At 42.7% G+C, this 23,474-nt stretch overlaps 2 protein-coding genes across 3 annotated transcripts in view; both read right to left on the reverse strand.

Annotated features, from left to right (window-relative positions):
* LOC109430924 (uncharacterized) overlaps positions 1-20,974 on the reverse strand; it is a 64,654-nt gene extending 43,680 nt beyond the window's left edge. The window contains exons 1-3 of the mRNA XM_062848384.1: positions 20,744-20,974; positions 20,579-20,602; positions 20,344-20,517 (exon numbers count right to left, since the gene is read on the reverse strand). Coding sequence (XP_062704368.1) covers positions 20,344-20,517; positions 20,579-20,602; positions 20,744-20,974 — 429 coding nt within the window. The remainder of the gene's footprint in view (positions 1-20,343; positions 20,518-20,578; positions 20,603-20,743) is intronic.
* The window catches only part of LOC109431677 (protein rhomboid), a 351,008-nt gene that overhangs the window by 302,956 nt on the left and 24,578 nt on the right, over positions 1-23,474 (reverse strand). For both annotated transcript variants that reach the window (XM_062852611.1, XM_062852610.1), the window contains exons 2-3: positions 20,744-21,399; positions 20,344-20,602 (exon numbers count right to left, since the gene is read on the reverse strand). The gene's annotated coding sequence lies outside the window, so the exon portion shown is untranslated. The remainder of the gene's footprint in view (positions 1-20,343; positions 20,603-20,743; positions 21,400-23,474) is intronic.

Below are 23,474 nucleotides of genomic sequence, written 5' to 3' on the forward strand. Positions count from 1 at the left end.
AAATAAAGACAAATCGATGAATATTGATAATCGCACGATTCTTATCGGCGATTTCATGATTGACTAAAACTTGTGAAATAGTATTTTGCAAGTAATGTGTAAAAAGTACCTAAATGAAGGGATTTTAAAATCCAGGCCATTTAGGGAGATAAATGTAGGGAACATAGATTCCAGGCCATTTATCTGAAAGCCCACACAGATGAGGCAATTAAGAGACTCTAAATGAAGGGAACATGAGTTCTAGGCCATTTAGAGAGTCAAATGAAGGGAACAATGATTCTAGGCCATTTGACTGGTCCAAAAAGAAATGGACAAATTGAAGCGAAGGGAACTTAAAGTTCCAGTCCGTTAAAATGAAAGGAAGAAGAGATTATGATATTGCTAATTATTTCTTATATTCTACTAGCTGTCCCGGCAAACTTTGTCTTGCCGTCAACTGTGGAGCTCAAAAAAGCACCGCACTCTAGATTGGTTTCATTTCGATCGTGTTGATTTCCTTCCCAGCTCATGGAAAATCAAAATTTTTCAATTTTGTTACTTTTCTAGCTGATTTTCGTAACTTTTTATGCATATAAACACAGCCACCATCAATACGAATCGAACCGTGCAAGGGTCATGCTGATCGGTTCGGCCATTCGTGAGTTTTGTTGCCTCAAAGGGGCTGCAAACTCATTTTTATTCTATTAAGTAATATGATGAAGAACGAGAAGACAAGCAACTAAAATAGAGATTGCTAGTAATGCAGAGAGCGATGGGTCTGCACATTGTAAATAGCATTGTATTGTAATGTAATTGTAAAAGCGATGCTTTCGTAATTCTGAACACGTCTAGGTAATGGTTCTTTTGTTATTTTGGAGTATTGAATGTTGGAAAAACGGGAAAAGTGATAAAGCTTCCAATAGCAGCATAACTGTGTCACAGGAGTATCAGTACATTTACATGAAAAAAAAACTAAAAGGAAAGTGGATGTTCCTTCTAAAATTTAAAACTATATACATGATTAAAGATAAAAGACAAGCTGTATAGTGTTTCCAGTTACGAAGTGAACGGAGCGTGATGGCTAATACACTTGTGATTCAGGCCGAAGACCTGATATCGAGTCCCACTTTCGATAAGCTCCTTCGGAAGGGAAGCAGTTGATTCCGAAATAAATATTCTTGCACAGATATTTTGTGCTAGTTGAAAAATCTTAAGACTCAAGTCTTCATAAGAAAAATATTGTGTGTGCATTGATTCATTGTATAATTCTTGAAACATAGTCATACCTTCAAATTAAGAAGATAATTTAAATAAACATGAATTCTATAAATTATTATTTTTAATAAAAAGGAGGAGAGATGTAGTAGACTAGCTTTTATATTGGAGTAGGCCATGCTTGAGCAAGGCAAATGATTGAGCATTCTTTCTCAAACTGTCATTGCATTTAGACGTGCATTTGGAACCTCTACAATACCATGACTCCGTGCGGCTTCCAATATGGCTTCGAAAGGCACGTTGTCAAAAGCACCCTTGATATCTAATGCCGTTTTTCTTTTTTAACTTGGCTTGGAACTGGATTGGCGGAAAATGTGTAAACAAACAACGTCAAATAAACTTTAGTACAAGCGAAACCGAAGTCGGGTTGGGGTTGAAACTGTGATCTGATCCAGTTCCAACCCAGGTTGGAACTGGATAATAAAGAAAAACGGCATAAGAAAACACCCAAACAAGATTGCTTTTGAGTGAATGCTTTCCATGCAGTCCAGTGAAGTGGACTTTCCAGATTGGTAAGCATGTTGGTTCACATGAATAGGTTGGTTCACAAAACGAGAGAGAGAAGACGTACGTTGACCAAATGACCATCACGAATGTGATGATCGACAATGTGTTCTAAGCTTTTCAGAAGAAAAGTGGTCAAACTTATCAAACTTGTAGGACTGAAACTCTTTGCTTCTTCTTACGACGCTCGATCCACTTTCGGAATAAACTTTACAGTAATACTCAGCCAGGAGTTGGGAATATACCCTGTAGCAAAACTGCAAACAAGTAGTTTTTTTAACATGTTTGAAATAAACAAATCCCTTCTGAAGCAAAATAGGATATATCTCATCTGCTCCAGGACATTTGAAAGGAGCAAAGCTATTTAGTGCCCACCTAATCATTTCTATGTTTATGATACTCCGAGCCGAAGCTAAAGAACAGACATCAGTTTCATCCGAAGATGTGATATCCACACATCCAGGGAAGTGTGTACTGAATAAACATTCCAAAACTTCCTTTTCAGAGGAAGTGAAGTCGCCATTTGGCGAAGTTCAGTTACAGTTACAGTTGAAATACATATCTATCAAAGGATGCAAATTCTTAGTGGAATTAAAAGGAACAGTACTTAACCCGATTGTCTTTTTACTTACAGGTATTCCACTAACACGCCCAGGTTCATCATCATAAACGAACTTTGTTCACTTGGAAATCCTTAGATTTCGCAACGATTTTGTTCTACCGACAGACTTCAAAACTGGAAACAGTTGTACAAAGGTTTTTTTCCAGTCGGATCGTTCAGTAGACCGAAGAGCTTTTTGGTAGGCCCAGTGGCGTAGCAAGGGGGGGCGGAGGGTGCGGTCCGCACCGGGCCCCCGAATCTAGGGGGCCTCCAAATCAGGGCAGGTCTAGTGTTATAAACCTTCCCTGATTTGGAGGCCCCCTGAATTCGGGGGCTCAGTTTGAATAAAGTTCTGTGATTAGCGAAAGATTCATACATATAAGTATAAGTTAAATACTTGCCGATCTGCTGATAGGTATATAGGGACCTCTTCGTGATTATCAAGAGATTTTGGAATGGGGAACACAGATGGCTATTTTGATGTTTTATTATTAACAATTATAAATGTACACACTTTATTCATGTAGTTTCGTTAGTTTTGTTTATATTAATTTGATGACTACTCTTTGCACCTGCAGGAGCCCCAAAATACAATAAAAAATGTGTTCAAAATCAAAATTGAATTTTACGATATTCAGTACCGATATGGAAGTATAATTCATGAGCATTATGAAAATGTCCCTGATATCCTGACCACAGAACCAAACATAGGTGTTGATTTAGCATAAGATAGCAGCTGAAATTCAGGGCCCCATTTATCAAAATTAAGAACTGAACGCATGTTACGTTCTTGAAGGGTTTCTGCGGGAATTCCTTCGGGCAAGAATATATTTTTCAATTTATCAGGCAGTTACTTCAAAGACCTCTACAAAAATTCCTCTATGATTTACTTCTGAACTTTTTTCAGGGATTGCTTAAGAAAACTGTCTAAGCATTGGTTTACGAATATTTACAATGATTGCTTCAGGAACTCCTCCTGACATTTCTTCAAGAATTTCTTCAAACAATTATCAAGAAATCCTTCAGGAATTCCTTTGAGATTTTTTGTAAGAATTTCTTTAAGCAGTCGTTCAGAAATACCATTTCGGAACCATTCATAAAGCCATTCAAGGATTATATCATTAAACTCTTCCAGAAATCCTTCAGATGGACCTCAAGGAATTTCTCCAAGAATGATTTTAGAGATTTCTTCAAGAAGGAATCTTGCAGTAGTTCCTCATGGAAAATATATGATTTTTTGAGATTTTTGAAGCCGAATGGATCCTTGGGAGATTTTTCAAAGAAATTTGAATGTATTCCCAAAGGAACTCTTGTAGAAATGTCCGTAATATTTTTTGTTGAAATTTCTAAAAAAAACTTTAAGAATCGCCTAGATGAATTCTAAGATGTATTAGGAAAGAATCATTGGGTTGATTTAGGAGGTATATTTGATGATGTTCTGGAAGGAACTATGAAGTAGTACTACAAGTACTAGGAGTACTATGAGCAGTGCTGAAAAATTCATTTCGACTTATCTAAATTCAACCACCTACAGCTCATTTTAGAAGCTGAACCTGAGAATATGATATATGAAAAACTTGTGCGGCTAAACCAGTTCTGCAAGAAAGTCACGGAAAAACCGCAATTTTTCGAATATTTAAGGTAAATGTCACGGACTACCTTTGAAAAATGCCAAATGATATTCACCGTGAATATCATTCGCATTTGTTGAAGGAAGTCCGTGACATTTACCTTAAATATTCGAAAAATAGCGGGTTTTCCGTGACTTTCTTGCAGAGCTGGTCTAGCCGCACAAGTTTTCCATATACCATATTCTCAGGTTCAGCTTCTAAAATGAGCTGTAGGTGATTGAATTGAGATATGACGAAATGAATTTTTCAACACTGACTATGAGTAATTACTTAAAGGATTCATGAAAAAAATCTGTAAGCAAAGGGATTTTTGGAAGAACTAATTATGAAATGCCTAGATAATTTCTCAAGAAATCAATGACGAAAACCCCAAAGAACTCCAAATTATTTGGTGCAAATAAAAAAATAAACAATCTTCAAAAGAATTTCCGCAAGGCCTTGGATGAATTTCTGTAAGACCCCCTGAGGAAATTTGTGCAGGAATTCTTTAGGGATGAATGTGTCCATCCTTGTAGGGTTATCTGAAGAAAAACTGCGAGAAATCCATGAACGAATCTTTATACGTAACTTGAAAAACAAAATCCTTGTTGAAAAGATTAAATTTTTACTGGAATTTCTTAAAAGATTCTTGAACGAATTGTGGAAAAGGACTTAAAAACATTGCCTAAGGATTCTTTGAATGATTTTCTACAGAAATTATTAGAGGAATTTTTGAGGAAATCCCTGCAGGTATGATTACTAAAGAAATGCTTGAACAAATTCTTAAGAAATCCTTGAAAGGACTTCCAAGAAAAATTGTATGAGGCAATGCAAAAAGAACCCTTGAAGAAGTTTCTAAAAAAAATCTTGAAGGAACTCCAAAGTATTCCTCTGGTGGGAATCGTTTGTGGATATCTTTAAGAAACTCTTGGGATTACATAATACTGAAGAAAATCCTTCAAGGAATTGAAGAAGAAGTTTCCTAAGGAATCGCTGTTGCAAATTTCGCAGAAAATTTTCGAGGAATTTGTAAAGAAGTATTTCCCAGATGAATCGTAAAAGATATCCAAGAAAGAGTCCTTAGAGCTCCGCACTTGAGTAAAAAATATTGATGAAATCGTTAGAAACATTTCGTTAGAAGTTTCGTGAAAGAAATCTGGACGAAATTGGTGTAATCGCTAAAGAAACCGTTTAAAGGTATCAATAGAAAAAAGCTGATAAAAACCTTGGAAGAATTCCTAAAGGATTCATTGAGGAATTCCAGTAGGATCTCTTGGAGCAATTCCTGTGAGAATTTTTACATCATTTTTTTACAATTTTTGAAGTATTTCTTCGGATTTTTTATCTTTTTCAGTAATTAATTCGGAAACCCGTGTACAGATTCGTTAAGGAATATCTTTAAACATTAATTTAAGAATCCATTCAGCTATTGCTCTGAAAATTTCCTTTGACGATATATTTGATCAATTGTTAGGCATTTTCTGTGGAAACTTCTTCAACTAATTCTCAGAAATGGCTTCTGATTTTTATTTCTACAAACTTCTTTAGATTTCTATTTCTACGAAATTTTTTTTGGGAATTCCGTCTGCAACTTTTCACTGACTTTTTTTGACAATTCGTCTAGTAATAATTTTCCTCTGGTAATAACTTTCGGAATAACTTTAACACTTTTCTGGAAACTTCTACGGGAATTGATTAGGTAATTCATTTGATTTTTATTTTTGGTAATTTATTCGGCGAGTTTTCTGTGAGTTACCTGAAAAAAACTTTCAAATATCTTTTGGCGGTTTTTTTTTGGCAAATTCTTGGGAAATGCTTTGATTGGATTTGATCCCAAAGTTCCTATAAGAGCACACTTAATTTGGAATACCGAATCCGGTAAATTTTTGACGAAAATAGAACAGCTGAATACAGCTATACTTCATTGTTTACCTTTTGTACCTGGTTTTGACAGTTGGTGTACTGAGCCTCAGTAAAATCGATTACCGAAGCTACCGAAATAGTTCTGCTGTTCTATTTTCGTCAAAAATGTGCTGAACAAGCAATTCAGAATTGAGTGTGAGTATTCTTGGAATTTTCTCTGCAAATGTTTTTGAAAACTATTTCGGTATAACTCTTTTGGAATTTCTCGGCAATAATATTCAAAGTTGAATAAGGTTATTATTTTTGAAAATATCTTTGACAGAACTTGTTGAAATTCTTTGGGTTTGGAAATTTATTACGGGATTCAGCAATTTCTCTAAAAGTTCTACCAGCAGTCCCTTTGCTCATATACCTGACAATTACTATTGTAATTCTTTCAATAGCACAGCGTAACAAAAATTAACTTTTGGTCTGTCTCAAGAGCAAACTAATGTATCTCTGACAGATTTTGGGCCACGGTTATGTTGGGTACGATACAAACCACCCTCCAAAAATTGCATGCAAGTTTACATATTAACATAAAATGCTTAAATCTTTCAAATTTGATTTGATAAAACGAAATATTTTGCGTGAGTCGTAAATTTAGATGTCAATTAACATTTTACCTTTTAATTGCTTAAAAAAATATTTCCATGCTTTAACGGCTTGCAGTCAAAAAAGCCCAAAATCGTATATTTTGCCCTATAAATTGAGGTATAGCTCAAAATTGTGGCGTCCTGATACAAATCTGAGCCCGGATTCGGATTCAGCGGCCCAAAACCTGTCAGAGACACATACAGGTACTTTGAAAATTAATTAGTCGACTCGTTTGTAAATTTAAGTGGCAACTTTTAAAAGCTTCTTTGGTAATTCCTCTGTAAATTTCTTCTGATAATTCTTTATTAAATTCCGTCTGTTATTACTCTGGATGTTCTATGAGTTACATCTTTGCAAATTAAAAATAAATCCACGAATTTACAACGGAACGACCGAGAAAATCTCAAGAGAATTACCAAAAGAATTTCCAAAAAATTAAGATGATTACCAGAAGAGATCATAAACAATTTCCTAAAAATGTATGAAGAAATTTCTATAGAATTTCTAGGGGGAATGTCTGTGAGAATTGAAAGAGTTCTTTTTTTTTTGAGTTTCTAAAGTATTCATTGAAGGAATTTATGAATCTTTGAATAGGCTTATTAGAGGAATTTCTAAAAAAAAATCTAGCAAAAACACTCAATGCATCCCCTGGAGGAATTCCTATGGAATTTCTTGGAGGAATTTGTGTAAGAATCTCCGGAAAACCCTTGCAGTAGTAATTAAATAAATTCATGAAGAAATCCTTGCATAAAAAGACCCCAAAAGATTTATTGTACAAAATTATTTGTAAAATACCTGGAAAAATCAGTTTAGGAATGAATGAATGAAATCAATTGAAGAAACTCTAAGAGAATACTTGAATAAAATCTGAACGAATCTTCGGGCAAATCGCAAGAGAATTACTAAAGAAATCTCTGGAAAAAATCCTGAAGGAATTTTAGGAGCAATTTCTAAATGCTGCCTTAAAAGAAATCCTTTAGAATTTTGAATAACCTCTGAACATTTCCTAAATCCTTGAGAGACTTCTGGAGAAGTTATTTGTTTTGATAAGAAAGGATATCTGTTTCTTTACTATTTAGCCATTTACGCTGCCATTTTTATCCTACTCAAAACAATGGAATGAAGCGTTTTTGTTCTGTTTCTTATTTTTGTATATTTTTTAGAAGTGAGCACGGATTATATAAAAAATAACGTAATAATTCTGGAGGAATCAATCATAAATTCTGGAGAAATAGATTTTTTTTGAAAAGTACCCAGAGGAATACCAGCAAAAATTCCTGAAGGAACTCTTGAGAAAACTCCTAGAGTTGATGGATATTGAAAAATTCGTTAGAAGAAGTGCAGAAGGATTTTTCGAAAGAATTTCTACAGAACTCCTACAGAAGTCCATCTTAAAATTTAATTTAATAAATTTAATTTAATTAATTCAATTTCTTCAGTAGGAATCCTTGGAGATTTTGTTTAATTAATGGAGAAATCCTATGATGAATCTCTTAGTAAAACCTTAGAGAAACTTCTTGAAGAATCCTTGAAGATTTTTTTGGAAAAGGGAATTTTTGGTGGGATTTCTGAAGTGATCTTAGGAAGTAATTCTTAAGAAATCTTTAAAAGGACACTAAGATAAGTGATGAATGCTCGAGGAAATTCCAAGTTTAATTATTGGAGAAATATCTAAAAGAGTTATTTGAGGGAAGAATTGAGAAATACTTGAAGAATCTATGGAAAATCACCAAAGGAATATTAAGAGGATTCTCTGAAAGAAACGGAAGAATGTTTAAAGAAACTCTAGAAGGGCTTCTCTTCCTCTGAGGGAATCCCGATGTAATTTCTTGGAAGAACATCTGGTTCTAAATGAATCATTGATGATTTTTTGTAGTATGTTTTCTGGAATTTTGAATGAATTCTTTAGATGATCTTCTAGATGAATCCTCAGAATATAATTGATAGATTCCTGAACTAATATTTCGAGAAATACTCGATGAAGCCTTTGCAAGAATCTTTTGAATTACTCTGTAGTATTTTGGAAACATTCCTGTATGTCTGAGATGAACCAGCCAAGGGACTGAAAGCCTCATTAATAAGGCTAATTATAATAATATCATTCCTGAAGGAGTGCTTTTAGAGGAATACTGAATGATATCCTTGCATTTACAACTTAAAAGTTTCTTGAATACAAATTATTCTTCAAGAAAAATTTCTTAAAGAAAAAAGTAAAGCAATCTTTGAAAGCGTTCATAAATGATTATTTGGTGCAATTTCTAAATAAATTGTTAAAACATTTTCAGCATAATTCTTATAAAAAATCTCGCGCTCCCGAAAAAAAATCATAAAGGAAAACAGAAAATAAGATAAGATAGATAATTTTTAACCTTCCGTTGGCCATCACTGCCAGAATCACTAGAACACTGAGTACAAAAAGCGAGATTTTTTCCAAGTTTTGTACAAAATATAACAATGAGATTATTTGACAGTTAAATGTATAGATTTATCATTGTAAAATATGTACATATTATGTAATTTTCATGGGGGCCTACCAAGTTGCTTCCGCACCGGGCCCCCAAATTCCTAGCTACGCCACTGGGTAGGCCTTAAGAGCCGACCTGAAAGTCTCCGATCCAGCCGAGCGTCGTCTTTTCCGACTCTCTCTACATTGTATCCTGAGCTTGGCCAGATCAAGGGACTCCTCTCGTGGTCTTCACAGACCGTAGAGGGCAAGCTTGCATGACGAGGGCCGTTGGTTGTAGTATTACCGGTAAGGTTTTTGGACTGAGGCCAATTGGGCTGTGCCATTTTGCTTAAGTCTGCAAAGATTGATAGTTGCTGTTCTTTTATACTGTAGATTGATCTGAGCAATCCTAACCGTAGCCACTACCCAAACTAGGCAAGATTAAGCTCTTCGCAATCACAGCACAACAAAGTACAGCAGCAATAAAACCAGATTGGTATCGTTTGGAAAACGTTAAGGACGAGGATACACAGAATACACTGTGTAAATCGCATAATGCGAAACCATATAGAAGAAAACTTAAACTAATTAACAACATCTTCATAATCTCGCCCTTATTTAGCCTCAAGTTTGAGACTAAGGCAGCTGATTGTCTCGGAGAAACACAAGGGCCACTGCACCATTGCTCCGGTTTGTGTAGTAAGGACAAAATACTATGGAGGGCGCTCTGGTACTCCACAGGCTCCGTTAGCGGTTAGGTTTTTATTAGACCCCCCCTAGCCATTCATTCCTAGGCACGGTAAGCATCCGGTAATCGCATCACACCATGAATTAGGGGTCACCTGACTCATGACTCAAGACTACGCGTAGCAGTTAGCAGTGGCTCTACCAACGGAAGAGCAACTAAGCGCAGGTACACTTGAAGATGGCTGGAGGGACTTCCGATTCGCCATAGGTAGTACCTCGGCTGCAGCACTATATGAACACTAGGCTTCGCGACTCCGAATCACAGAAATGAACGACTGGTACGACGGCGAATATGAACAGTTGAAAAATGAGAAGAATGCAGCATGAGTGAGAATGTTGCAACACCGTACGAGGGCGACTGAGGTGCGCAACAGGCAGAACTCAGTATTCCGGAAGAAGAAGCACCAGCAGGAAGAACGAGATCGCGAAGGACACACGAAAGTTCTATGAGAAGCTGAACCGCTCACGCAGAGGCTTTGTGTCACTAGTCGACATGTGCCGAGACAATCACGGATATCTTATCACGTCGTTCGTGAGGTGGTCGAGAGATGGCGACAGCAATACGATGAGCACTTCAATGGCGACGTTGCAAGAACCGAAGGCGGTGAACAGGTCTAATAGTTCGTGCGCAGGACGAAAGATTTCCAGCGACTCACCTAAAAGAAATTGAGAAGGACGTTGGCCGCTTGAAAAACAAGCAGGCCGCTAAAGCAGATTAACTATCAAGCAAGCTTCTAAAATACGGTGGAAAAGCACTGGTGAGTGCACTACACTGGGTCATTGCCAAGATTCAGAAGGAGGAAGTATTACCGGAGGAATGGATGGAAGGCATTGTGTGTACCATCTACAAAAAAGGCGACAAGTTGGATTGCGGAATATATCGTGCGATCACACTACTGAGCGCTGCCTATAAGATAGAATTTGATGCTGCCGTGAACGTGCTACAACGGACCAGATGTACGCCATCCGCCAGGTGTAGCAGAAATGCCGCGAATACAGCGTGCCAACACATCACTTGTTCATCAATTTTAAATCGGCGTATGATACAATCTATCGAGACTAGCCATGGCAGATTATACAACAAAACGGATTCCCGAATAAAGAGATACGATTGAACAAGGCGACGATGTGTCAAGTGATGTACGTAGATCGAGGATAGTTTTTAACAAAACTTTTTCATCAAACTGCACACTGATGTTCATTGACATGTTTAAGAAAGTCTGATCATAACAGGTTATACTGTACAGTTGTCACAATTATTCAAAACTGCGTCCAGAAAAATAAAAAAAAAGTTGAGCAAAACTGAAAACAGTGATGTAATGGTTCATTACGCAACGCAAACCAGTGCTGTAATGAACTATTACGACACTGCTTATTTGATGTGGGAAAGTAGGCCTTTTCCTGGCAGATTTTCGTGAGGTAAAACAGCCTATTACGATTTTCTACTGAACTGATTTTTTTGGAGCATGATTTCATAATTAGCACATGATTGAGCATGCCATTTTTTTGTCATTGATAGAAGTTGTGTTATCTGAATGTCTCTATCTGATGAAACGAATAAATTCAGAATTAGTCGTCAAAATTTGAAGCCTGCATCAGCCATAATTAACAGTTTCCCGCTTTCCTAAACTCAATGAAACAGGAAATAAATGTGATTCCTTTTCTAAATTGATACCACCCATGCGAGAATATTGACACAGCAGTCATGTCGGTGAAAACCAACACAAAGATGCACAGATTTCAGACAAAACGCCGTACACATTGAGCGACCTCCCCGGTTCGGCTAACCAGCAGACACGGCACCCAAAAAGGCGGCATCTGCCTACAAATGCCGTTCCTACTGCTGACAGATTTATAAAACTGTCCTTCTGCATAAAAGCTAATTGTGCCTAAATAGGTTCCCGCTCGGACTCGGATATTTTGTTTTCATCTAGCTTTTAATTTTTCAAAATAAATTATCACACAGTGAGGCAGCAGCGCAACAAAGCGGAACGACGGAGACCTCCAGGTAATCTCCCAGACACCTACGGTTGCACATGGACGCTGTTCGGGGTTGATCCAGCAGCGTTTGATCATTGTGTGCCTCTACGGCCGAGCGGTCGAGACCTCTACGACGGGACAGAAAGAACGAGAGGAGCCTCTTTGTAGATTACCGCACCGAACACGACCAGGACGTTGCGCTGGCTGGCGATGACTACGACGGACACTGGTGTCAGAAATCCAATATAAATTAATTCAGCTCTATTTATGGGAAAATGGGAGAATTACGAAAGGTAAACATTCCTCCATGGATGAAAAACTACCAACCCTACAAAGTGTCCTGCAGCTCTTATCTTTGTGTGCTACACGTACAGACGTGACGTTTTGTTATCTTAATTTTATAACTTTTCCTTCCATTTCTAAGTGGTTGAACACATTTTCGATTCCTCCTTTTTGCATGAATCCTGCCGAAAAGCCAAACTTCTTTTCAATTTGGCCATGAATTATTGCATTTTATTCGTCTTCTTCCTCATCTCTCCCAGAGGTCTAGCCTGTGTTGTTGACGATAATAAAAAAAAACAGCCCAAGATGCAACCAAACAAACCTCCCATGTGACGACGATGACGACGGACGACAACGTGACCTGCCTGTATGGTTATGTGGAAGGAACTGACCTACATCAAAAAATGAAACACGGACGGACAACTATAAAAACGAACAATCAGCAGACTGCATAAAAAGTACCGTCAGTCTGTATCGCACCGCCGCCGCCGGCCGTCGTAATCCCGTGGAGTCACTACGTGTAAGTATGCTCTGTCTTTGGGTGGTGGTGTTACAAAGTAATTATGATTCGGAATGTGATTTTTACACCTCGAACGTGACTCGTCGAGAAACGGGGAGGATTAAGATTCATCGGAGGTGGGCCGGAATTTTGTTCGATAGATTTTATTTGTGTGAATGTGAATTCAATTGACAAATTTCTTCCAAGGAAAATGTATGCTTAAAAGTAATTTAAAAGGTTTTTTTTTTCTTCTTTCTAGCTTGATGTCGAACGGAAACAAACTCTGCTTAGTTTAGGATTTCTTGCAAACACAAGTTGTACAGTTGGTCAGCATTCTCACAACATTTATTTTTTTTTATTTTGTACTTGTACCGATTTTTCGAACCCTCTAAGCAGAATACCCTCTTCAAATGAGTGTAATCAGTTTCGTACCTTTTAATTCTGCCCTATGTATTTTGTACGACAAACTAACGTAGAATAGTATATAGTACAGCAGCAGGGATAACAGTCCCGGGCCTGACGACCCCTTTCCCCCGCTTGCGAGTCAACCGCGTAGTCGCCGGCTAAGAATATGACTACTAATCCCAATCCAAGGTGCCAAGCGACCCTTTTTTTCCTTCTAAACCATAGGGGGATAATCTGCTCAACAGACACCCTAACAAAAGGTTAGGGTAGTGTAGGTCTGAGGCCGTCTTCTACAACAAAAGTAAAAGCCAGGACTACTCTCTCTTCGTACCCACTAAACCATTCCTATAGTCGGCAAACCCTACGTCTCTCCGGAACCACCAAGAAGGTATTGCTTCAGAGAGTGGCTAGTGCACATCGCACCCACAAGGTTAGCTGCGTAGTCTGCAGCAACGAACATCGATGACTCGCTTTGGAGAGTCCATCACGGTAGCATGCTGGCGCTTAGCCAGTTTCCCGAGTGGTCCTCGCCACTCCCTTTGTCCTCGGAAGGCGGGCAGGGTCAACCCCGCCCGCGCCCTACTGCTGAGCGGACATCAAGAACTGATGCCCACATGCAACCCGATCTGACCTGCCCGCAAAGGAAGGGTATCACTACCCTTCAGGCCCTATCAGATGCATCCGTAGGTTGCAGACAGCAGGGTCTCACCTACCCCGACCCTTGCCGGGAACCCCTTTCCAACCGCGGGCTCAGATCCAACCCAGTAGACTGACGCCACGACAGCACCGCTACCGGGACTTCCTCTCCGCGGCCACATAATCGCTGTAAGGATTGATCTCGACCGCAGGGCACCGGTATGACCTACGAAGCCGACTCCGAACCCCTGGACCACCTCTTGTACTGCATCTGGACTAGCCACTCTCCGAGTCCACGCGCCACCTCCTCTGTAGCTCCCAGACGATATGGGTGATAGCCGTTGAAACGGCGTTCCAGCCAAACTCATCCATACACATCCTCTGGACCAAGTTGTCCGGGTTTGTGTCCTCCCCGCATGTGGCAAGCATGCGGTCACGAATTGTGCGAAAACGCGGGCACACGAACAAAACGTGTTCCGCCGTTTCCTCTAAACCATTGCACACTGGGCATTCGGGAGAATTCGCATGCCCGAAACGGTGTAGATACTGTCGGAAGCAACCATGACCTGTAAGGACCTGTGTCAGGTGGAATGTAACTTCCCCTCCTCTCTCTCTCCTCTTCTTGGCGTAACGTCCTCACTGGGACAAAGCCTGCTTCTCAGCTTAGTGTTCTATGAGCACTTCCACAGTTTTTAACTGAGAGCTTCCTCTGCCAATGACCATTTTTGCATGTGTATATCGTGTGGCAGGCACGAAGATACTCTATGCCCAAGGAAGTCAAGGAAATTTCCTTTACGAAAAGATCCTGGACCGACCGGGAATCGAACCCGTCACCCTCAGCATGGTCATGCTGAATACCCGTGCGTTTACCGCCTCGGCTATATGGGCCCTATGTAACTACCCCATGGCGCCTATTAATCCAACTATCTACCCTCGGTATCAACCTATGGGTCCACCTTCCTTTGGTGGAACTGTCCCACGCGCGCTGCCATTTGACCATAGAGGCCATCCTGACAGTCCTGCGTATGCCTCTTGTGCCGCGCATTTCGAAGCACTCCATGTCCTCACTGATAAGAATGCTGATAGGCACCATACCAGTAATGACGCAGAGAGCGTCGTGTGACACGGTACGGTACGCGCTCGCAACCCTCAGGCACATAAGCCTGTAAGTACTTTCCAGCTTCCGTCGGTAGGATTTAGTACTTAGTGTGGTGCCCCACGCCGGGCGTATGGTGGCCTAAGTATGGATGTAGCAACGCTAGCCAGAAGCTTGCGTATACTGGCGTACACCGCAGAGCTATTGGACATCATCCGGGACAGTGCCGCAATAGCTGTGGAGGCTCTTTTGCAGGCATAATCGACGTGGCTACCGAAGGTAAGCTTATCGTCGATCATCACGCCCAAGTGTTTGACGGAGCGCTTTGACAGGATAGTGCACTCTCCTACACTGGTCTCCGTCTGCTGCTCCGACTTCAGGTTGTTAACAACCGTCACCTCTGTCTTGTGGTGAGTCAGCTCCAGTTTCCTGGACCGCATCCACGCCTTCACAACCTTGATCGAGTGGTTGGTAGTCAACTTCACCTCCTGATCGAGGGGGTGAAAAAGATGCTCGATTGTTAGCGGAGCCTGTGGGGTATCTAGACAACACCCCCCCGGGGTTTTTCGATAATAACCGCGTTGATGCAGGTCTCTGGTGTGGTGGACTCGTGCAACTCGTGGGATTTAAAAATGAAGTGCAGTCAAAACCAAAAACAAACAACAGGAGGTAGTGGTACATAGTGGCGTTGCTAACCCCCGCGTTCCCGGAAAGTTGGAAAGGGTGGGCCTGAAAAGGTTGGCCCGTTCCGGAACGATGGGAACAAGGGGTTGCGACCGCTGGTGGGCCCTCAACAGCCACAGAGCAGGGCGATCCCAGGAGAGGACCCACCTTGGACGAAGGTAGAGGGGAAGAGGAAGAAGAAGGCGAATCCGCAGGTAGTAGCGCAGGACGCCAAGCCAAGGCGTAGGAGGGCAAGTGCCAGGCGCGAGAAAGGTGACGCGATCATCATCAAGACGGAACAGTCCAAGTACTCGGACGTCTTGAAGAAGATGCGAAGCGACGCCAAGGTTGAGGGTCTTGGAGCCGACGTACGCAGTATTAGACGTAATCGTACGGGCGAGATGATCCTGGAGCTAAAGCGCCAGAAGGAGCACAAAAGCGGCGCCTATAAGAGGCTTGCAGAAGAGGTCCTTGGTGAGGGTGTGCAGGTGAGGGCTCTGACACATGAGGTGACTCTGAAGGTCAAGGACATTGATGAGATCACCGAAGTGAAAGAGCTCGTCACGGCACTGCGGCAACAGTGCGACGTGCAGGTGGCCGCCACAGCCGTTAAGCTACGGAAAGGGCCAGCAGGGACATAGATAGCTTTGGTTCAGCCACCTGTGGCGGACGTTAAAAAGTCCGTTAAAGTAGGGAGCATAAAGGTGGGCTGGTGTGTATGTCACCTGACATTCCACGAGCCACCAGAGGTTTGCTTCAGGTGTCTGGAACCAGGACACAAGTCGTGGGACTGCAAAGGCCCCGACAGGCGCAAACTGTGCAGACGATGTGGCGCTGAAGGTCATAAGGCCCAAAGCTGCACGAGTCCGCCCATCTGCATGATCCGTACCGAGAAAACCTCGAACAACAGACATCCGATGGGTGGTCCAAAGTGCCCGGCGTTCAAGAAAGCCGCAGTGAATAACAAACCACAGTGCAGATAACGCAGCTGAACCTGAACCACTGTGATGCGGCTCAGCAACTGCTTTGTCAGGCGGTTTCTGAGTGGGAGACGGATATTGCCATCATATCTGACCCATATCGAGTACCCACCGGCAACGGTAACTGGGTCGCGGATGGGACCAGAAAAATGGCGGCGATATGGACGACGGGTAAATACCCCGTTCAGGAGTTGGTGTCTACTACCTATGAGGGCTTCGTGGTCGCCAAAGTAAACGGGGTCTTCTTCTGTAGCTGTTATGCGCCTCCGCGGTGGCCGATCGAGCGGTTCACGCAAATGCTGGACCGCTTAACGACCGTGCTAAAAGGGCGAAGGCCGGTGGTAATAGCGGGTGACTCCTACAGAGCAATCTCCAGAGATGTTGGAGGGGATCATTGGAGGACTTTTTCCGCGTCATGATCCTCCTAGTCCTTGGCCTCCTTTCGTAGGACAGCCGGGGACTGGGGCTGTCGATGAGGAGAGGGTCACCGATGTGGAACTTGCGGGGATAGATAAGTCCCTTAGCGTAGGTAAGGCCCCAGGTCCGGACGGAGTTCCGAACCTGGCCTTAAAAGTAGCTATTGCAGAGGCTCCCGAGATGTTCAGGTCTGCTATGCAGAAATTCCTGGACGAGGGAGTTTTCCCAGAAGCTTGGAAAAGGCAAAGCCTGGTACTATTGCCAAAGGCGGGGAAACCACCCGGAGACCCGTCGGCATATAGACCAATATGCTTGATTGACTCGGCGGGGAAGGTGCTCGAAATGATCATCCTCAATAGAATGTTGAGGTTCACCAAGGGCGAAAATGGTCTTTCGAGCAACCAGTACGGCTTCCGGAAGGGGAGGTCCACCGTAGACGCTATCTTGTCGGTTACAAAAACCGCCGAGAAAACACTCGAGCCTAAGAGGAGGGGAATTCGCTTCTGCGCGGTAGTGCCTCTGGATGTAAGGAATGCGTTTAATAGCGCCAGCTGGTCTGCTATTGCCGATGCGCTCTTGCGTCGTCGCTCTTGTGTCGTCTGGAGATACCGGAGTACTTGTACAAGATTCTCGAAAGCTACTTTCAGAATCGCGTACTAGTCTACGATTTCACATAACCTCAGGAGTCCCGCAAGGTTCCATCCTGGGTCCGGTGTTATGGAATGTCATGTACGACGAGGTGTTGAGGTTATAGAGTACCCAGTGGGAGTGGAGATTGGCGGATTTGCCGACGACATTACGCTCGAAGTCTACGGTGAAACGATCGAGGATTTGAAGTTGACTACCGTAAAGGTTACGGAGTCTACCCAGACGGAGGCCTCCGCTTTCGCAGGAAATCCAAAAGGTATGGCGGAGGCGACTGCTCGTGATAAGTACTCGCAGAAGCGGGTGAGGCAGCCGTCAGGTGAGGAGCTGTCTGGCGGTGCCAACAAAGCCAGACGAATACTTACGTCGCAGGTTGGCAGTAATGCCGGCAAGTCGGACTCCAGGCAGGTGTCCCGGAAAGCTGGGAAGGGTGGACCTGAAAAGGCTGGTCCGTCCCGAAAAGCTGGGAAGAAGGGGTTGCAACCGCTGCGTTGGTAGGTCTTCAGCAACCACAGAGTAGGACGAACCAAGGGGAGGACCCCCTTGGACGAAGGTCAAGCGAAAGGAGAAGAAGACAAAGCCGCCGGTAGAAGTAGCTAGGGACGCCATACCAAGGCATAAAAGAGTAGATGCCAAGCGCAAAAAAGGCAACGCGCTCGTCATCAAGACCGAATAGTCTAAGTACTCGGATGTCTTGAAGGCGATGCGAAGCGACGCCAAGCTCGTGGATCTGAGAGCCAACGTGCGTAGTAACAGAGGTACTCCTGATCCTACAGCTGAAGCGCGATAAGGAACTCAAGGGCGCCGTCTACAAAAGTTTGGCGGAAGAGGTCCTTGGTGAAGAGGTAGAAGTGAGGGCTCTTACACAAGAGGTGACTCTGAAGGTGAAAAACCTAGACGAGGTCACCGAAGTGGAGGAGCTCGTTACGGCACTGCGGCAACAGTTCGACGTGCAGGTGGCCACCGCTGCAGGGATACAGCTAGCCTTGGTTCAGCTACCAGTGGCGTAAAAAAGTCCGTTAATGTAGGGAAGATCAATGTAGGCTGGTACGTATGTCATCTGCCATTCCACGAGCTACCGGAGCTTTGTTTCAGGTTTCTGGATCCAGCACACAAATCATGGGACTGCAAAGGTCCTGACAGAAGCAAACTGTGTAGGATATGCGGCGCCGAAGGCCATAAGGCACAAGGCTGCACGAGTCCACCCATGTGTATGACTTGTACCGGAAAAACCGCAGATGTTGGACTGTATGACGACGGTGCTAACAGGGCGAAGGCCGGTGGTAATATCGGCCTTCAATGCCTGGGCCGTGGAATGGGAAAGCCGATTCACGAACCAGCGGGGCCAGATCCTGCAGAAACACTGGCCATACTAGATGTCGTCCTGACTAATGTCGGTACCAAGAGTGCCTTTAGTCAGAACGAGTGCCGAGTCGATAATTGACGTTACTTTTCGTACCCTGCCCTAACAAGTAGTACGAACTGGTAAGTAGACGATAGCTGCACTCACAGCGATCACCTGGCGGTTCGCTACAGTATCGACTACAACAACAGCAGGCAGCGGGTAGAGGAAGAGGTCAAGCCCTCGTAGGGTGGAAGCTAAGCTGGTAGCGATGCTCTCGCGTGCGTGCGATACGACCATGCCTAGGCGAGTCCACCCTAGAAATGGGAGCCCACCGGCTTACTGCTGGATTCAAGCGATTGCGGAACTGCGCCGCGCGTGCCTTCTTCGGGCTATGCGGCGGATGCAGCGAGCACCATCAGAGGAGGAGCGAAACGAACGGGGGTGGTGTACGCCGCTGTAAAGCCGCGCTGTAGACCGGAATAAGGGCAAGCAAAAAGGCCTGCTGTGAGGATCTCTGTCAGAGTGCCAATGCGAATCCGTGGGGTGATGCCTAAAGGATCGTGATGGCCAAGACGAGAGGTGCAATGGGTCCTACAGAGCCATCTCCAGAGATGTTGGAGGGGATCATCGAGGGGCTTTTCTCGCGTCATGATCCTAGTCCTTGACCTCCTTTCGTAGAACAGCTAGGTACTGGGGCTGGCGATGGGGAGAGAGTCACCGATGTGGAACGTAGGTAAGGCCGCAGGTCCGGACGGAGTTCCGAACCTGGCCTTAAAAGTAGCTATTGCGGGGGCTCTTGAGATGTTCAGGTCTGCAAAGCAGTAATGCCTGGGTTTCCGGCGCAATTAATTAGAATGGCCTTATTCTCCACAAATAAAAAAGATTCTCAAATCATCTAAAACATGTTCATATCACGGGCGGGTCACGTCATCCAGGATGTCGGATGGCAACCCGACTAAAATGGTTCTCGAGAGTCGTCCGACCGGTATTAGAAAACGTGGAGCGGAGCGAGCTAGGTGGGTCGACCAAGTGGAGGACGATCTGCGGACACTACGCAGAGTGCGGAACTGGAGACAAAAAGCCATGGACCGAGTGGAATGGAGACGGCTACTATGTACTGCAGAGGCCACCCCGGCCTTAGCCTGATCGGTAAGGTAAGTATACTTATGTACATATGTTCATATCAAATTTTCAATCACAAAATTGTAATAGATACATTGTTAAAACCTTTTTTTTTGTTTTACAAAAAAGTTACCCAGGATGAGATAATTGAAAAACAACATGAGAAAACCTCCAATCCACTTGGTCAAATCACAGTTAAGCTGTTATGACCAATCTTCTAAACCCGCTTCCCAAAAGCATACAAAAAACAACAACAGAATAAAGGACAGACGACAGGAAAGTCGTAAAATGTGGCGTGAGAAACTGTTTGGTCCCCAAGTGTCCTGCTACTTTCATCTCTCAATTATTCGATCGTCTGTTATATCACCTCCGTCGACGACAACGAATATTTATTTTTTTGTAGCTCCCAGGCCTGTCGAAGCCGGCCGTAGGCCGATCACACAGTGTTCTGTGTTTTTCAGTCTCCCGGCGACCGAATGTTCCCGGTACACTACTTATGCTCTCACTGTGGAGGGTATTTTTTATGACCACAGTGCGCTGCTGCAGATAACTGCAGCAGAACACACACAATGCATTTGAAACAATTTTAAGAGTTAAACACTGGTTACTCACCACATTCACGAAATCCTGGAACGAGATCGCTTCCGCCTTGGAGGTTTTAGCCTTCAAGGCACGATCGTAAAGAATGTCCCGCTTGTTGGGCGGTACATTGGCCAGAAACTCCGGCGATTTGAGGGCTTCGATGAAGTCATCAACCGGAATCTCACCGAAGCCTTCCGGATCGAACTGGAAAGATGAAGTCGGTGGTGTCAGTATGAAATATAAAATGATTATTAACAGCACTCACCGCATTGAAAAGTTGACGCCATTTCTGTGAAATAGAAAAAAAAGTTCATAAAATAGTTGATGGGTAGGTACCTAACTAATATGCTAACAATTTATACAACAGCGTATAGAAAGATATATAAAACATAAATAGAAACAAAACGAAAACGCAGGTGACAGTACTCACGTCTTTCATCAGTTCCTTGCGCAACTCCACTTCATCGTACTCGGAGTTAAGGTCAGTATGGTCGGTTTCATAGACAGGATCTCCGTCAGGACCTTGAGAAATAGTTCCAATGCTGCCGAGCGATCCGGCAATTGTCGAAATGTGCTCGATATCGGCCAACGTTTCCTGTTGGCTATGGCAAGCTGCGTCGGCCTTGACAGTAGTTCCACCCTTATCACAGCCAGGCCACATTGCTTCTTTTTTGTTCACGCATATCTCCCACTCACTACACTGTCCCACGATCACTGTCACCGACGCTCTGTCCATTTGTTCATTCCGGCTAGATTACACTATTTTGTTAAAAATACGGTTCCGTAGTCCGTGTTAACCATATCATTATCACTAAGGCAGTCAATTACGCTGATGAACACTTTTTTCGGCAGTAGAACGGTTGTCACGTATTTACACGAAACGATGGCACGCGTTGTTTTACGGAAAAGAGAAAAACCTCTTGCCTAACACTTTGTATATGGAGGAACACACACCTTGACCGGCACTAACTACCAGAAAACACGCAAATTTCCATGTTCTTCCCAATTGTTTCGAATGTGTATGTCCGTTGACCGTTGAGGTAGAAATTTTAAATACAGCTGAACACTGGTCGATGATGTTGGTAGCTGAGGATTAAGAAATATGGAATGGATTATGCAATTAGACTCAGGAAATAATTAATTATTGTTACTAAGGGGCCATTCATAAACCACGTACGGATGAAAGTCTACGAGGGGGAAGGGGGGAGGTCTGAGATGAACAAAATTCGGTCTACGTGGTTTATGAACAGCCCTTAGCTAAGAGCTGGCAAAGCCGGTTGTGCCATTTTAACTGAGTGTCGCTAGGATTGTCGTATCCTCCAATGGCACTTTTCCCTGAACAACCCATTTCCCCGAATCATCTGTTATGCAGTATGTACAATGCAATTCTTAGCGGTACCTGCAATGTGTTTCTAGGAAATCAAAATGATTATGTCATTTCGATGATTTTCGTTAGTTTATTTCGCTGAATCTATACTCATTTTGGGAAAACGGGTGATTCGGTGAACTGGTTTTCGGGGAAACGGGACATTCTGGGGAAAGTGACTTTAATATGATTCTCAATCCTGGATTGTCCGGGATCGCGCTGTGCACAAACATAACATAACATAACACAAACATAACTTTTGCATAATTTCGTCATGGGCTTACTCTTCTTATTCTTCTTGTTCTTGATGTATCGTCCGAAATTGGACTAAAATTACTTATTAACTGCTTAGTGTTCAATGAGCACTTCCACAGTTAATAACTGAGAACTTTCTCGGCCAATAACCATTTGCATGCGTCTATCATGTGACAGACGCAAAGATACTTTATGCACAAGGAAATTTTCATTTACGAAAAGTATCTGGACCAATCGGGGAGTCGAACCATCCACTCTCAGCGTGGTCTTACTAAATACCCGTGCGCTCATCACATCGGCCCATATAGGGCGACTCTACCAGCAGATTCAATCAGGTTAATCCAATGTTTCATTCCAGCTTCGTATCGTAATCTGGGGGGTAGTTGATCAGCGGGGTGCAGTTGATCGCTATGCGATCCACGTCCTTGAAGTTCAAGGCTTGAACCGCTGAGGACGCTACAATTCTGTTTCAATAGAAGAACTTTCGAAGGCTTGAGTGCCAATTGAGTCAGATTTTACAGTTAAAAAATATCGACTTTTTTGGATGTGTATTAAAACTAGGTAGAAGTCTGTCTTATTCAGAACTTATTCAGATTCAGCATCATCAAATTTAGTTCGTTTAATAATTTTCTAATCTTAGAATGTTATGTCATTGGTTGATCCACTTCACCCCGGATTGAAAGTTTTCAAATTTGGGCATATGAACATTTTTTACAAAATGTAGCAGTTTCTCGTAAGAATTTCGTTTAAGGAAATTGACATGTTTGAAAAATATTTGTTTGGAATCATATACTTTGTACCTGATTTTATTGAAATGAACAGAGGAAAAGTGATCAACTTCCCTCCAGATTACGGTATCTTGCAGCCATATTTCTACTATCGTTGTCATCTTCAAATTTCTAGTCATAGAAACTACTGAAAATGACACATTTACGATTGCCTCACCACATAAATTATTGACACCATTGTGTGGCCACCCTTACAATTTCACGCCTTTGAGCCATAAAACTACCCGCAGGTAGGCGCCAACTCATTACTTTCTTCATTGAACCATTCCCTCCTGTGTCTGGCGATGCAGTAGGCTTTCTTCATAATGCACATAAAATTGTGAACCAAAATCAGCCCTCTCGCAGCGGTATCCCTAATCCTTCTTTCAGTAGTGCCCATTTGATTAAGTCATGTGGGATCCGTACGTACGACGAACAAGCCTGTCAATGGCGATTAAAGGCGAACATAAATTATATCTGTATAAGATCATCCCATGCTGATAGCAATGCTTACATTTCTATGAGGTGTTGTTACTGTCTTATTTTCGAGGGAAAGTATCAGTTTGGATGCTTCATCTTGTGATCCGTTATCCTCTGGATGTTTGGATCAATGCTGCTGGAAGCACCGTCGGCTACTGCAGAAGTCTGTGAAGGGGAAAAGAAAACCCTAAATCATTTCCGAAAACAGTTACACTACTAGCACGAAAAGAGCGATTCGTTTTAACATGTGAAATATTTTGAAACGCCAGGGAAGGTGCCAATGGTATTTCTGA

The sequence above is a fragment of the Aedes albopictus genome, chromosome 2, assembly GCF_035046485.1.
Source record: "Aedes albopictus strain Foshan chromosome 2, AalbF5, whole genome shotgun sequence".
NCBI classification, from domain to species: Eukaryota; Metazoa; Arthropoda; class Insecta; order Diptera; family Culicidae; genus Aedes; species Aedes albopictus.